At 44.7% G+C, this 16,408-nt stretch overlaps 1 protein-coding gene across 1 annotated transcript in view; it reads right to left on the reverse strand.

Moving 5' to 3' along the window:
• Positions 1 to 16,408, reverse strand: part of RYR3 (ryanodine receptor 3) — a 523,406-nt gene that overhangs the window by 72,922 nt on the left and 434,076 nt on the right. The window contains exons 61-65 of the mRNA XM_027569112.2: positions 12,855 to 12,904; positions 12,389 to 12,449; positions 9,877 to 10,115; positions 8,372 to 8,453; positions 225 to 355 (exon numbers count right to left, since the gene is read on the reverse strand). Of these exons, the coding sequence (XP_027424913.1) occupies positions 225 to 355; positions 8,372 to 8,453; positions 9,877 to 10,115; positions 12,389 to 12,449; positions 12,855 to 12,904 (563 nt within the window). The remainder of the gene's footprint in view (positions 1 to 224; positions 356 to 8,371; positions 8,454 to 9,876; positions 10,116 to 12,388; positions 12,450 to 12,854; positions 12,905 to 16,408) is intronic.

Below are 16,408 nucleotides of genomic sequence, written 5' to 3' on the forward strand. Positions count from 1 at the left end.
AGAAGAGGAAGCCAAAGTCCAGTGATAACAAAGTACTTGCCTGTGTCCATGTTTCCAGTAAAATGGAGACACACAACATGGACCCCAGCTTTGACCTCCTGGCCCCTCTCAGACTATATAAACCAAAAGTGCTGCAAGGCAGCTATTCCCTGCTGGATGGCCTTCCTTCCTGGCTGCTTTCCTCTCAACATATGGGTTGATGACCTCTGAGGGAAGATACTTACTAGACCTCTCCCTGGGGGTTTTAGTGTTGAAGACTGAGAGTGGATTGTAGCGGTTAAGGGTGGGCTCCAGGAACGCCACTGGGATGGCAGCTGCCAATGAGGCCAGACATTCTCCAAGGGCAGGACGTTGCCTGGAAACAAAGAAGTCCATTTAGAAGTGGTGCCACCACATACTGGCCCCATGCATGGTGGGCCAGACCCCTTTCTCAAGATGTCTCAGGCCATCTCCCCATAGATTACTCTACTGGACATCCCTGGATCCTGGGCTCAGCAAGATTACAAGCACTTCTCCCTCCCCCCATCTTTCTCTGGACACTGACCATTGGTGTACAATGGTCTTACCACATAGACCCTGGTTCTTAAAACTGGTGAAGGCAATATAGTAATACACTCTGCAGTTTTGTTCTTTTCTCCCAGCATTTCTGAGAAGTTTTGCCATCATCCAAATTGAATTTGATCCTCTCTCTGTTCTCAAAATGTTTTGAAATCTTCTGTGTCTCTCTGTGTCTATTCCCTGCTTTGGATGGAGCTGGTGTTTGCTCATTGGAACAGTAGATAATGGGCCCAAAGCACCAATAAGACACAAAATAAAAGACCTGCCTTGCAAGAGAAACACGTCCTAAAGCACATTGCTTGATTTAGAGGAAAGACCTCTAACACCTGTTACTTCTCACAAATATTCTACACAAATATTTGAGTGTCCATCATGTATAAAGCTCTGGGTCTCAAGTATTTGTGTGAAATGAGCAACCAAACAAGAACAAAATGCTTAGGATTCCTTGTTCAGATTTCTAGTTTTCCAGCTGGGAGAACTTGTGCTTGCTTGCCTGCTAGCCAAGTCAGCAAGTGTAAGTAATGGAAACCAGCCACTGGCTGTCAAAGCAGAGCTGGTACTGAGATCGTGTTTCCTCTCCTGGACCTGGGCTTAGCCTTGGAGTCAGCGTACTGGCTAGCTCAGCGGGTCCCTTCTCCCAGTGTCACACAGTGACAGTGCTGACTTGAAGGGTCCTGTATGGGCGCTGACATCTGTTGCTTTCTGATGAATGAGAGACCAGAGCCATCTGTTTTTCCATCATCAATGTCTTCTTTCTGTCATTTACCGGCATTCAATCACTGTCAGACTACACACCTGTTATGTGAGTTACACACGTGATGTCAGTTCCCAAAGAGGAAAATGTCTTCAAACTAATATTATGAGTCCTTTCTTAGACCACGATACAAAGATAATTAGTGGAAAATGCAGACGATATGTCTATAATTAAGAAGTGGATGGGGATTAGAGTGTTCAAACATGTCTTGTTTGCCTTCCTTTGTGTCTGACCAATCAGAATGAGTGCTGATGCTGTGTATCTGAAGCCCACTAGCAGAGTCCGTGGGAGCTGAGGGTGTCAGGCTGCATCTTGGGGGATGTTAATGGGACCATCATGGGGAAAACTGCCAGCTAGAGAGGGCACACTTGGAGCCAGGAGCAAATGCTTACACGCATACAACAGTTCTGTGGAAACAGAAAGGCATTCAGCCCTCAGGGTTCCCTTCAGCTCCCCACCAAAACCTGAACTGAAGGCTGGGTTAATTGCCCTTCACTGTGATAATGGCCAATAATTCCAACAGCACCAAGAAGCCAGAATGTCGGAAGTGTAGGGTCTCCAGATGTGTATAACAAGCATTTACTATGGGGTGGGGGGGGGAGGGTGGCTAGGAGAGCCACTGCTTGCTGAGGAGTAAGCCACGGAGTCTGAACATTAGCCTTTGTCTTCCAGATAGTAAAAAGCCAAGCCTTTCTCCTTAGAACCCTGAAGCAATGTGATAAAATAACATATTTATGGTCTAATTACAAGAATTAGGATCAATGTGCAACTTGATTATAGGAGAGAAAGAGACACACTTGAATTGGCTTAAAACTGTGATCTTGATTGGTCCCCCCAAAAATAACTTGATATGGCTATCTGGGGTAGAATCAGAACCTGCAGGGTCTAAGAACTGCTGAGAGGCACTGGGAATCTGCTGGACCAGAGGGAGGGGTGTGGAGGGAGACGGTGGGTGAACGAGTGAGTAGAAAGCTGTCTTGGAACCTGTCCCCCCACACCCCCCATCTTCTGTCACGTTACCAAACTTATGAAAAAAGTCACCTTTTGATTATTTAAAAATTTTTGAAGATTTTATTTATTTGACAGAGACTGAGCGAGCACAGGGCAGGGAGAGCGGCAGGCAGAGGGAGAGGGAGAAGCAGGCTCCCTGCTCAGCAGGGAGCCCGACGTGGGACTCGATCCCAGGACCCTGGGATCACGACCTGAGCCGAAGGCAGCCACCTAACCAATTGAGCCACCCAGGTGCCCACCTTTTGATTAAAGGACAATTAATACATGTGGTTTTAATTCTCATCTTCTATCTTCTTAAGCTCAGCGTTTAGGGGACTAGCTGAGTTTGCTTAGCTGTGAAGTGTTTGAGCAGAGAACTTTAAAATCAGCCTCCAGCAAGCAAGCAATCACTTCTTAGAGGTGATGGCACAGCCTTCTCCTTGTGCTGGAGGTGTGACTGTGAGTCCCCCCGTCCGGGTCTGCTCTGGGGGCTGAGCAGCAGCCCTCAGACAGACCAGGTCCTCTGCATCTTCTGTATGGAGCCTCCGGCTCCCGCTGCAGCCTGCACCCCTGCTGGAAGGTGACGGAGTGAGACGTGGGCTTCTCTGCAGGGACCTTCTGCACCACGACCTCCCTTTGGAGCAAGCCTCACTGTTTCAACCAACCGCAGGGGCCACTGAGGAGAAATACTCTGTTTCCTCAGTCTTGCCTTTCCGGGAGGAGGAAAGAAGAAGCTAAGCCGTGAGGGTGAAAGAAATGCCAGAGGGAGAGCACTGATGAAAGAAAATCTGGGCGACAATCAGGATGACAAGGGGGTAAGGTCAAATCTGAGCGCAAACTCTACTTGGCCCAGCAAGATGAACCTTGGAAACAGCGGGGCCTGAGTTGCCTTGGTGATAACTGGACCCATTCTTCTTCTCTTTTCTCTTTCTCTCATCAAATTAAAGTCCCAATCTCACAAAAGTGGATTTCTAGAAAGTTAGTCGGACACAAAAGCAACCCGTGGGGGCAAAAGACAGTTTTCCAGTGTTATGCTGCCTCGGGGACATGCATTCCCTGTGCTCTCTGATATTAATTACTGACAAAGCTGAATCTCAACAAGCTCACAGCAGGGCATTTTCTAGTCTAGGGCACACAATGATGCTAATTAGCCATTTGGCCAACAGGGATAAACAACAGTTCTCCTGGTTTTGCTGTGAAAAGTTCTGTAAAAGTAAAGCGCACAAGTCTGCCAATGACCTTGGCCCCCAGACCCCAAGAGGGACTGAGCAAAAGCCTGCTGTTAGAATGCTTCTCTGGTCATTAGCGCCCCCAGGGGGCAGTGTGGGTTTGGACTGAGCCAAATAAGGGCTATTGAAACAGCTCCAGCAACCAAAGGGTCTACTTGAAGAGTCTGTTCACTGGATATGGAACTCTCTTTCCCTTTCCAATTCAGTTCTTACTGCCTAGCACAGTATCTTTCATATAGTAAAACTTCGTCAATGGTGACAGGTTGAAGAGGGTGCGATTTATATTTCAATCTTTGTTACTTTCTAATTTGATAAGTTGCAGGCTCTCCTTGTCCATCTCTTGATTTTATTTCCACGGATCCAGATCTAACCTCTCAAATGTCTATTGTTAGAGATCCAGGCAGAGTAAAAGTCATCATGGTAATAAGAATTATGCCTTGTACCTATCTGGTGTTTTGCAATTTTGGGAGTTCCTTCATGTCTGTTCCAAAGGATGCTAAGGAGAGGAAGTAATATGTAGAAGAGGGGCAGAAAGCTGAGGCAGGCCACGGCTCTAGATGAGCCACACGAGTCCCCTCAGAGGCTTAGGGAAGGTGTGCAATGTTTGGTCAGAAACAACTGGTCATAGGCGGCAGGACAGGAAGGAAGAAATGTCTCTAAAGTGTGAAGGGGAAAAACAGTTTTCATTTGAAATAAAATGAAGGTTCCAATGGTTCAATCAATTTCCAAGTTTCGCTTCTTGACCAACCCCCCTCAAATGTTGTGAACAAAGTATCTCCCCATCAAAGAAGGCAAGTATTCTCTGTGGTTAAATGCATAAGCCTTTACTTTTTTGCTGAAAATTTGTTGAAAACTCTACTTGTCAGTGATCTCAGTGTTGTCTCAAGTGGAACATATCCCAAAAGAAAGGTCTCTATTCTGTTTCAATGACTGTCTTTTCTTTACCGTCAACCCTGTCACTGAGGTGTCTAGAGTCTCCCATCCACAATGCACACGCAAGCTGTAGCTGGAAACCAAATATTTAGTGGTTCCCTTACAACCCTGCAGACATTCATTAGCCACTTTAGCAAAAGATGGCAGAGAAATGGTGTTTTTGACTGAAGTTTCCTCCCTAAAGCACACAAGAAATGGGGAAAAAATTGGGAAGACATTGGGATCTTTGCTGAAATGAGAAAATGTGTGATAATGTCAAGCCACAAAGTATGGACCAAATCAAGTGGGGACGCTGAAACTGAAACATACTTTCTGGGCTAAGAGCAGAGTGTAGAAATCTCTGGAAGTAAACACGGGGATTCTGAGGAGCCTAGAATATGAACTTGTGCTTGAAACAATGAAGGGTGTGTGTGTGGGTGGGGGTGCAGGGAGACCTGCTGGGGATGCAGGACCAGGTTCATACTGCAGAGAGGCAGGCAGGACAGAGTAGGGAAGAAGTGTACATGCCATCATTCCTGTGACCTGGACTCCGAGCCTGGAGAAGCCACTGGACGGGAAGTAGAGTGCAAGAGCGAGAAGTAACCTGTCCTGTAGCTGCTGACTCAAGTCCTCTACTGGCTGGAATAAACCTACTTTTTTAAAAATTTATTTTTAAAAAATATTTAATTAATTTATTTGACAGAGACAGTGCATGCACAAGCGGGGGGAGCAGCAGGGAGAGGGAGAGAGAGAGAGGGAGAAGCAGGCTCCCCGATGAGCAGGGAGCCCGATGTGGGACTAGATCCAAGACCCTGGGATCATGACCTGAGCTGAAGGCAGATGCTTAACTGACTGAGCCACCCAGGCACCTGGAATAAACCTAATTTAAATGACTATACAAAAGCCCTATGTCTTTAGGTTGCACTAAAAATTTTACCTGTGACCTCTCACCTGGGCCACTTGCTTACTTTTGTTGGGGGAGACACCAAAGGCTAGAGGTGGATGCACTCTAGTGCTAAAGGCACTGTGGGCAGAGTGAGGGAGTCCTGAGCCAGTTTGTCAGATGTGAAGCTGGATGATGTTTCTTCCCCATACACTCCTTCAACACACACCACCATCCCACAAACACACATGTGCACACATGCTCTTTTTCATTCTTGAAAACTAGCAATTAGCTAATGATCAAGAAGTAGATGAGAAACATGGTTCTGAGGAAGAATTATCCAGGAAAAAATACAGAAAAATTCTTTTTGATACATTCACAGAAAATAAAGAAAATAAAGAGAGTCAGGAACATGGAGAAAGTTTGAGAATTACCTTACAAACCCAAAACAGGAAAGAGCAACTAGCTAACAGTACTTGGGAGAAAATGAGAAATGTGGAAGATTAAGGAAAAGCCAACAAATACAACCTCTCCCTCAATAACAGCTAGGGAACCCCCCTCCACAATTACATAATAAAGTGAAAGATTTGTAAAAAATGGAAGACCCAGTTCTGAATACTGAGGGGGCATATTAAGTTCTGAGGAGAAGCAGAGGGACTGATACAGAATAAGCACATCCTGGAACATATTATAGGAACTTACTGAGCTTCAGGACTGAAGAAGGAATCCAACAAACAGCCAGTTTTTCCCCTCCCACTGCAAAGTCATGTGTAAGTCAGTAAATCCCCTGGCCTAGGGTGCATTGTCAGAATACAAAGAAGCAAATTCTACATGCTTCTGAGGCAAAAAAAATTATGACCCAAGGATTTTATACCACAGAAATTTTTCACAAAGTCAAGGGGTAATATTCCAAAATATGCAAGGATTCAAGAGTATCTAAGAACTCTTACAGAAACAAATACTTAATGATGAATCTGGCCAACCAAGACACAAAACAAAATAAAAAATTTGGAATGGGAAAGTCATGGTTCAAAAGGATTGGCTATTTGGTGAATCATTACAATACAAAGTAAGGTAAACAAACAACTCAGGAAATATTGGTTCTAGAATAGAATGTAAATGTTATAAGAAATTATTATGATTTTAGAGAGAGAGCGAGAGAGCACACACATGCGTGTGTGAGTGCGGGGGGGGGGAAGTTGGGGGAGAGGGCAGAGAGAGAGAGGGAGAGAGAATCTTAAGTAGGCTCCATGCCCAGTGCAAAGCCCAATGCAGGGCTCAATCCCATGACTCTGGGATCATGACCTGAGCCAAAATCAATAGTTGGAGGCTTAACCAACTGAGCCACCCAGGAGTCCCTGTTTTAAGAAATTATAGAGCAAAAAAGGAAAGGCAGAAAGTATAGCTAGGAATACAAGTGTACTAAATTTGCTTACCTTTTTAAAGTAGAAAGGTAATGACATTTTATCTAAATAATAAATCTAAAAATAGGAGTTGAATGGTAAAGGAATTCAGTTTTTTAGCTTCATCCAACAGGACAAAGTTGCAAAGCAATATGGATATTATGATCCCACATGTGTACGAATGTACATGTGTAGAATATATCTGAAATGACATACACCAAATTGTTAATAGTGGTTTCCTTCCGGAATTGGATCAGCTTGTTTGGATTCAAGATTTCTGAATTGCATTTCTGCTTCCAAAATGTGCACTTGTTTAAAACCAGAGCTAATCTGACAGCCGAGAATGGTAAAGGTCCAGGGTTGTATCACATAGAAACTCATTAAACGCTAAAGTAACAGCCTCATGTCCCTTGAGGTTTTCTGCAAGCTTTAACCACAGGAACTCTGAAAGCTATTTGGAAGCTGTGATTATGAAGAAATAGACATTTCTTCAACGTTCTTTGGTCACTAGCACACGATTTAGCTTGGCTATACAGTATTGCTTCTCCAGTCACATACATTTACCAGCTATCTGTTAAAAAACAAAATTCCACTGAGTAAATCTGAAGCTCTCATTGTCTTTAAGTGATTCATGAATCTGGCAACATCCCATCTAGCAAGTAGCGGGGTGCTTGGAGGAGATGGTACAAAATGGAAAGTTTTTATAGGAAGAAGAGTGGGACAACAAAGTCAGAAGCCAAAGAAAAAAAAGAAAAGTTTGGTCCAGGCTAGGTAGCTTTCCCTCAGGGGGAAGACCTGGGGGTCTTATCCTGCAGATTACCTCATCTTCCTTTAGGGGACAGAGAGGACCCTTATGACAGATTACCTCATTGGCACCTATTAGACTTACCAGTTAAGATTTAGATTTCTGGGGCGCCTGAGTGGCTCAGTTGGTTGAGCGACTGCCTTCGGCTCAGGTCATGGTCCTGGAGTCCCGGGATCGAGTCCCGCATCGGGCTCCCTGCTCAGCAGGGAGTCTGCTTCTCCCTCTGACCCTCCCCCCTCTCATGTTCTCTCTATCTCATTCTCTCTCTCAAATAAATAAATAAATAAATCTTTAAAAAAAAAAAGATTTAGATTTCTACAGGAGGTTGAAACTGCAATTAAGGGGGCACCTGGGTTAAGCGTCTGCCTTTGGCTCAGGTCATGATCCTGGGATCATGGTCTTGGGATGGAGCCCCACATGGGGCTCCCTGCTCAGCGGGGAGTCCGCTTCTCCGTCTCCCTCTGCCCCTCCACCTTGCTCGTGCTCTCTCTTGTACTCTCTCTCTCTCAAATATATAAATAAAATCTTAAAAAAAAAATAAGAAACTGCAATGAGATTAGGTATTAAGCCCTGTTTTGGTGACTTGGCCTGGCCCAAGTAATGCCAATTTTGGCCTGTGGTTTTCTTTTTAACTTAGCTCCACAGAAGTCATAAATCTCAATAGCCTCACTACATTTTAATATTGCCATAAACATTTAATGACCTAGGCTCAGAATCACCATCCCATTTCAGTGAGCATTTTGATTTTGCTGTACTGAAAAGATGTTGTTAAGTGTTGAAAGACTGTAACATTTTTCTAAGCCTTGCACGTGTAAGCCTCTTTTGTTCACTAATTACCTTTCAACATAGATATTCTTTCCAGTCCCAAGGGAGTAGAGGCTGCACAGTATGTGGTAGCATGAAATCTGCACATCACCTACTGGAAAGAACAAAAAAGAGCAGTCATTACCATGCTTCAATCCCAGCACTTCACCTTGGGCACAAGGAAAGGGTCCAACAGAAAACACATGCTGGCATGACCCAGGGGCTAAAGGCAGTGCATGCACCCCGCACTGCGCCCCCCAGCCTTCCCCCACCCCCGCATGATATAGTCCCTTTCTCCCCAGATGCTGGTTACTGAACTGGGGGAGAACCCACTGACAGGAGAACGCCCTCCACTGAGTCATCTCTGTTCCTTTGTGGGCTTTTGATGTGAATTGCATTGCTTCTCAGGGAAAGAAATCATTTGACCAACGAGATCCATATGGGATTTTTTTTTTTTCCAATGGCGGGGGGAACACTATAGTTAAGTTTTATATATAGTAATATCTCCTTCCTTTGAAAGGAAGAATGCAAGACATCTGAAGTTTGAATGAGTCTTTTGTTAATTTCCTAGGAAGACATGTAGAACATCCCTACCTCTTTAGAGATAGACCAAAATTTCTCATGTCCACCTGTCCCAAGTTCTCTGATGGACATTTTTCAAAAAACAATTCAATCATATCATGATTGTGCCATGTTTTCCTGAGGGAAGGGCATTTTCACTTAGGAATCCACAGAGTTGAATCCATCGGCTACATGCTCCTTCAATGTCTGGAACTCATAATAAGGCAGGGACTAATTGCACATAATGAGAACTAATTTAATTTTTAGGTTTTCAATAAGGAAGGGCATTCTTTCCATGACATGACATAATGAGTTTGGATGCTCCCCCATCCCTCTGCCCTCCTCCATGGAAATAACTGATTTTCATTTGTTCAGGGATATAGCAGTCACAGCGTCAGCTATCAACAGTTGGTTAAATTGAATTAAATCATGTGCCAACATTTAAAGCGTGAAACTGAGCTTGGTGGCAGAATATTTGCTCTAGGGGGCAATATGTGGTACTAAATGCAAATTGAAATAAAACTAACTGACTATGGTCTTCTTCTGAAGGCTCAGATAATGAAATGTTAGCAGCTTTCCTTTGCTCCTGGCATCCAATGAATAAATTAGGGCTTCTTAACAGGAAAATTGGTATCTGAAAAACCCTGGGAGTGAACCTATATCCCTATATCCCCTGCTGGATTACTCAGATAACCTTTTCAAATTAAGTGGGAACACAATGGCTGACAGCTAAGCCAGTGGGTGGAAAATTCTGGTCCTGAATAATAGTGGGGAAAAGATGAAATATTATATACTCAAATTGGAGGATTTCTCCTCCTCTAAGTATTTATTATTTCATTTTTAAACCTAAGAAGAAAACAGCATGGAATAATTATCACTCCGTTCTACTTTCAAGGTCAACTCAAGTGAATGAGCCACACACTTCTTATCTGGGGCCACGTGCATAGAAATCCACAATAGACAGTAATAGGACTCACAGAGTAAATCCACCCCAAACTGATGCTGAGCAACGTGCTCAAAGATGGACGTCAAGATGGGGAGCAGAGCCACCGTGGTATAGTTAATATTCTGAGACACGCCTTTAATCTGTGTTCTGGAATGGGTAAACTTCCCCAGCTTCAGGTTTTCTGAAGTCTTCTCTAAGTCTTCTGCAGCATTTTCAAAGAATGCTCGTAACCCGGCCTTGACCAACTCTGAGCCTGACTTCATGACCGTCCTGTAAGCAAACGATGTTCAAGACCAGAAGCGTAATCATAATCCAAACCTTTGGCCAACCCCCTTCATGAAACTGGTGACCTGTAGTTTAACCCAGCAGACATCTGACACTCTAGTCAACTGAAAACACTGAGTCAGAAGTGGAGAGAACAGTTGGCATCCAGGGAGTCACCTGGATCACACAATCCCAAGGGGGGCTGACAACAGGATGGTATTCTCTGTAGGATGGAATTAGCGCTCCACTGTTCAGGAAATACAGAAGAGGGTTTAGAATGAAACTGAGTTTAGTCATCCTTTATCAGTATAGTGTCCCAGTTGGCTACATTCCTCTGTAAATATCTTTTTTTAAAAAAAGATTTTATTTATTTGACAGCGAGAGACACAGCGAGAGAGGGAACACAAACAGGGGGAGTGGGAGAGGGAGAAGCGGGCTTCCCACGGAGCAGGGAGCCCGATGCGGGGCTTGATCCCAGGACCCTGGGATCATGACCTGAGCTGAAGGCGGATGCTTAATGACTGAGCCACCCAAGAGCCCCCCTCTGTAAATATCTAATTAGAAGGAAGGAGAGGTGAGTTTTTCTTAGAGTTAATTACGGGATAAGCTACTTTTATAAGGAGTAGCTAGAAATATTAGCTCTCCCATGATGCAGGACCTCTTACAGAGAACAAAGAAGTCACCTGAAGTTTAGATTTCTATTAGCTTGCAGGGATGTCCTAGCTTGGAGAAGGGAAGGGAAGAGGGACAGAAAGCCCCCTTTAAAACAGACAGCTTCGGGCGCCTGGGTGGCTCAGTTGGTTAAGCGACTGCCTTCGGCTCAGGTCATGATCCAGGAGTCCCTGGATCGAGACCCGCATCGGGCTCCCTGCTCGGCAGAGAGTCTGCTTCTCCCTCTGACCCTCCCCCTTCTCATGTGCTCTCTCTCTCTCTCTCATTCTCTCTGTCTCAAAAAAAAAAAAAAAAAAAAAACAGACAGCTTCATCAGACCACGGGGGGTGTGGAGAACAACTACAGAATGTGCCCTGTGGGAATGGAGATTAGCCTCCCCTCAAAACTATTTCATAAAACTTAGAAATGGAGCAAAGCTAACAAGTCAACTATTATTTTCCATATTTCAACATCTTATTCACAAGATTACGACAGGCTTGCTTCAAGAACAGATGTTTTTTATCTACAGCATTTTCAGGATAATCATCCAACCAACCAGAAAAATAAAAACAAAGAAATGAAGTCAGGGAGGCTTGCTCCTAGCCTGTGAAGAATCATGAGCTGTCTTCATAACTTTCTAGTCTTGGGTTTTGTCAGGAATGATGATCAAACACGCTGACCTGCATTTAAAAAAAGAGGGCAGGGGGAACTCTCTCCCAAGGCAGGCTACATGCTGCTCCTGGGAGTCAAGATTTCTCTTCCTAGCTGCAAGGGATCTGAATCCTCTGGGGTGCCTTGGCCTGATCCTACGAATTTGTGCTGTCCTAGTATCACCATGTTTGTTTCTTGTTCTAGGGGTATAGACCCCTCAAATCCCCTTTAATTATCCTTAACTTTTTTTGGTAACCATTCTTAGTTGGTAGATTTTCATCTTGTGGCCATTCCTTCAGTTGGTTTCTCTTTTGCATACAGTCCTTCTCCCAACTTTGACAAGGGGCTCTGCTTGACGAGTGTGTGAAAGCGAGCTCCCTGTCTGTCCTTGCCACTCCTCTTCTTCCTCATCTCATCAGATCATTTACGCTTATCTTACTGGAACTTACACATACATTTGTTAAGACTTCTTTCCCTTTCAGCCATCTTTCCTGCAAGACCCTCAGGCCATGGGTCCAAACACATCTTTGTCTCTGATCTTTTTATTACATAACCCTGCACCTCCCTCTTTGGCTGCTTGGGATTCAGAATGTTACGGTTCCCCTCTCCCAGGGTGTTTATGGCCTCGCCACCCATCAGGTAGCTAGCTTTTCCTTTTTTTTCGTGGAGAACGAGGGACAAAGTGGCACTTTGCTCTATTACATATTTTATCTTCCAAAAGATGAATTTCTCAGGAAAAGAAGAATTGATCAAATGCTCAGCTTTTAGCGTGCAGCACATGTCATGACAGTGGCTCTCCATCATGTGAGTGGAGAGATGGAGAGTACTAATGTCAGGCTAGATTCATCTCCTTCCTGTGCCCCCCGCCCCCGGCTCCTGCAGAGCAGGGACACGTCTTCTCTTCTATACAGTGAGTGAGAAGAGGGGGTCAGAGAGTGAGTCTTGAGAAACTACTGGAAAAAACTGGGCAGACTTACCTTGTGTCAAGTGTCTGAGCTAAGATGTGAAGACAGCTCACCATTGTAGTAGAATCGCTGCCTAGAACCAAAAATATCACCGGTGACTCCCCAGATCCTTCAGCCTGTCTTTTAAATGCAATCTTCTCAACATGCACAAACTGCAGCCCAGCATAATTAACCACCAACACACGAAGTGTCAGATCTCTGTGTGGGGACAATGCATTTATCTCTGGCCCGACACATCTGCTGTTTGATGGATGTTAGAGGCAGAACTTAAAACATTCATTGGTGTGGAAAATTTGAGCTCTTTAAGGGGTAAAGAGGTCATTTATCATACTTCAGACCAATTTTCTATGGCAAATTTAGGTGACACCTTCAGCCTAAGGCTCAGGTTGTCTACAGGCACTCGACGTGAAGGCAAAATGCAAGTGAAGGATAATTATAGGGAGGAGTGAGGCTTTCAGCAATACTTCTCTTCACTTACCGAAGAGGGAAATCCTGTGTCGAACAAGAGCAGCGAGTTTGCAGAAGAGGCTGAAGCAGAAAAGAAGGTGAGTGGGAAAGGCACAGAAATCCGAGGACTGACTGGTTTGTACCCTCCCTCCCCCAGGCCTCCACGCTTTATATCAAAGAGCGCAGAATGGATCTCTAGGAAAATGCATTGTGTTCCTCTCCAAGACTCCCCTGGACCACACTAGGAAAATCTGTGCTCCCCGCTGTCTTGTTGGAGAGTCACGAAGGCACCCTGGAGGCAGCCCCAACCTCACAGAAAATAATCCTTCTGCAACAACTGCAGTATTTTTGCAGTGACCAGGTTATTGCAAACCATCCCTTGCTATAGAGTACCATGTGCTGACACATTCATCTGGATGACATTCAGGAATACACGCGGATTCTGACAAGGATCGTGCATGTTCCACTGTTGCAACAGGTTGCAAACCATTTTGCAGCCTTCACTGGTGGTGGGAAGCTTTAGATGGGAGGTGGGCAAGCAGGTGGGAACAGAAGAAAATGAATGGTTCAGGGACGGGGGATATGGTGTTGGACAAAGCCATCTTGGGAAACTGCTTTTCTCTGTTAATTCCTATTAGTTGATGGGCCTGACCGAGTGGCTTCCTAGCTGTGCTCCTCCCTGGAGGCTAGGAAAGCCCATCTGCTATGCTTGTGGTGCTTTTTGACCCTACCCCATGCTTTCGCTCATCTTTTCTATCATGGAACCCCTTGATAAAGAAATGAATCCATCTGTATCTGAGCGTTCTGCTTTCTGTGGCATCTAGTAGAGAGCCTTGTGCAGTTAGGAAGGAGCTCTATAAATGTTTCTGAACATGCCACTGATGGACCCTTACCCACCATGGCCATGATGTGACCTGTGTTGTCAATGGCTCTGGGGACGAGGCTGCTCAGAACTCTGACCCTATGTGACACTGGCCCAGCTAAGGCAAGAACTTTGTAATGCCTTCAGCAAGCAGTCCTTCCTGGTGGAACACAGAGGGGAAGGTAGACTAAAAACACCTGCTACGGGCCAGGGGTTTCTCAAGCTGAGACTGAGCTGAAGTCCTTCCCAGTCTCTCTCATTCATAGCTTGTCGAGGGCTTCCTGACTCACACGGGGCAGAATTCTTTTCGGGAACAGCTCAAACGGAGAAGAAACACATCCTGAGTGTTGGCGGAGATCAGAACTTGCTCACCTTTATGTCCTCAAGTGTTGAATCACTATACTGTACACATGAAACTAGTATTACACTACAGTTTGTTAACTGACTGGAATTTAAATAAAAACTTAAAAAAAAATAAACTTGCTCACCTTTAAATGGTTTTCAATTAACACCCGGAGTCTACTGAGCTGTCTACTGGACAATCACAGCTAAAGTCCCCTGTGCGCAGTCATTTATTTCTGCAGTGGGAATAAGCTGGAAACCCTGGCCTAGAGCTTCAGAGAACTCAGAATAAGTTAACAGAAACTTGACAGCCTGCTCGTGTGAAATTAAACAGGGACTGCTTTTTTGCTCTTCCCATTGTGTCCACTTTTTAAAGAGCTATGTATTTGATTAAAAAAAAAAATCATGGACTTGGGGGAGGGAGAGAGCCTGGAGGAACATGAGCCCCGCGGCTCTGCTATGACTAGCTGGGCTGTCCCGGTGAAGCCACTTAACTGCTCTGGGCCTTGCTTTTATCATCTGTAAGTAGGGAGTAATCACAAGATCCTCTTAGTTTTTAGAATTAGGGGCTGATCAACGCAGATATTTCTGGTGAAATGCCTCAAAGCAGACACATGCTCTGTATAAATACAAAGTAACGTTTTTCTAACTAAAGCAGATGGTGGAATTGTTTGATCCTCATACTAACAGGGCTCTGCTTGCTGTCAGAAGTGCTTGCCCAGGCATGCCTAGGCCAGGACCTGAGGTTTTCAAAGGCCCCTTCTTGTCCTTAGCCCAGTGTTGCGAGGGGCCAGAGTTCCCAGGTGCCTCCCCATCTCAGAATTTGCAAGTGACAAATCAAAGGGACCACAGGGGAGAGAGTATGGTAGCCCTGGTGATTGGCAGCAGATGCAGAAGAGGTGGGGTGGAGGGGAAAGAGTGGACAAGAAGGGTCTGGAGGTGTGAACATTTGGTGCAGATGCTACAGCTTCTGTGGGAGGGTGGCAAGCACACCGATGGATCTGGAAGCTATTTGCAAGGCTGATCAGATGCATCTTGTCTTCCAGCCGTGACAAATGGTGCCTGGCTGAACAAATGTTACATTTCCATGAATTAACAATCTCACAAAAATAGATGAAGAAGATAGACACACCTGCCCTCTGTTGGATTGTCTGAATATCTCACTTTGCCCCTCATTTCCCGAACTTCTTACAGAATATACCGGTGCATCCTGAAAATATTTAGGAAATCTTTGGCCAGCAACTGATGCTAAGTGCATCTCATTTTGACAGCATGGGCTCCTCCTTTCTTAAAAAATGAGGTTAAGTAATGACTGCAGAGAAAATGGCACTCCATGCGGCTAGAGAGGACTTTCATTCTCGCCCTAACTTACTACCTGGGTCACTTTGGGCAAACCTCAGTGTCCTCATCTGTAAAATGGAGAGAATATATAGGCAGTTCTTAGAGCATGGTGATGGTTCACAATGATATGCAAGAGTTACTGCCCACTTGTGTAAGGAGGAAAAACCAGCTGTTAGCTCTGGGCTTAATAAGTGTTTGCTAAATCCTGAGGCTGACTGTCCTCATGAGGATGGTGATATTTAGTGGGTGGGCCTTTAGAAAGTACACTGTATGCTGTCCACCATCCATGGCTGTTAGGGAAAGAGCTGACTGCTTCCAATATAATTCTTTTTTTTTTTTTTAATTTTTTTTAACGATTTTATTTATTTATTTGAGAGAGAGAGAATGAGAGATAGAGAGCACAAGAGGGAAGAGGGTCAGAGGGAGAAGCAGACTCCCTGCGGAGCAGGGAGCCCGATGTGGGACTTGATCCTGGGACTCCAGGATCATGACCTGAGCTGAAGGCAGTCGCCTAACCCAACTGAGCCACCCAGGCGCCCTGCTTCCAATATAATTCTTAACTCTTTGCTATTTAGAGGTCTAACTCATTCCCTGTCATTCCCGATCAAATCCGGACAAGACCAGAGGCATGGTGGAATCCATCTTTTAGTCTGATCCTAAAGCATCCTCTCTCTTGAGGTGCCCACATGTTATGCCTACAGCAAGGAGGATGGAGGCTGGTGCTCCTGAGGAACTTTTTTTTTTTTTCCTATTTGGAATTTAAATTGAATTGTGCTGCTCTGGATTTCAAATATCAGATCACCCACAATAGGATTTGTAAGATTGGATTCTTTAAAACAAATTTAAACTAAAAAAGCCTGATAAGAATGGGATTGAAAACAGCATTAATCTGTTTCTTCTCAATGTTGTGTGTTTGCTTGTTCAAGCTTTAGGATTGATTTCGCCTTTTTCTAAATGTTATTTCAGGATAAAAGTTGATCTGAGTACATAAATTTTTTTCCAAGCCCTACTGATACCTCCAAACAGCGCACTTCTCTTGG

Source organism: Zalophus californianus, chromosome 6 (assembly GCF_009762305.2).
Source record: "Zalophus californianus isolate mZalCal1 chromosome 6, mZalCal1.pri.v2, whole genome shotgun sequence".
In the NCBI taxonomy this organism is placed as follows: Eukaryota; Metazoa; Chordata; class Mammalia; order Carnivora; family Otariidae; genus Zalophus; species Zalophus californianus.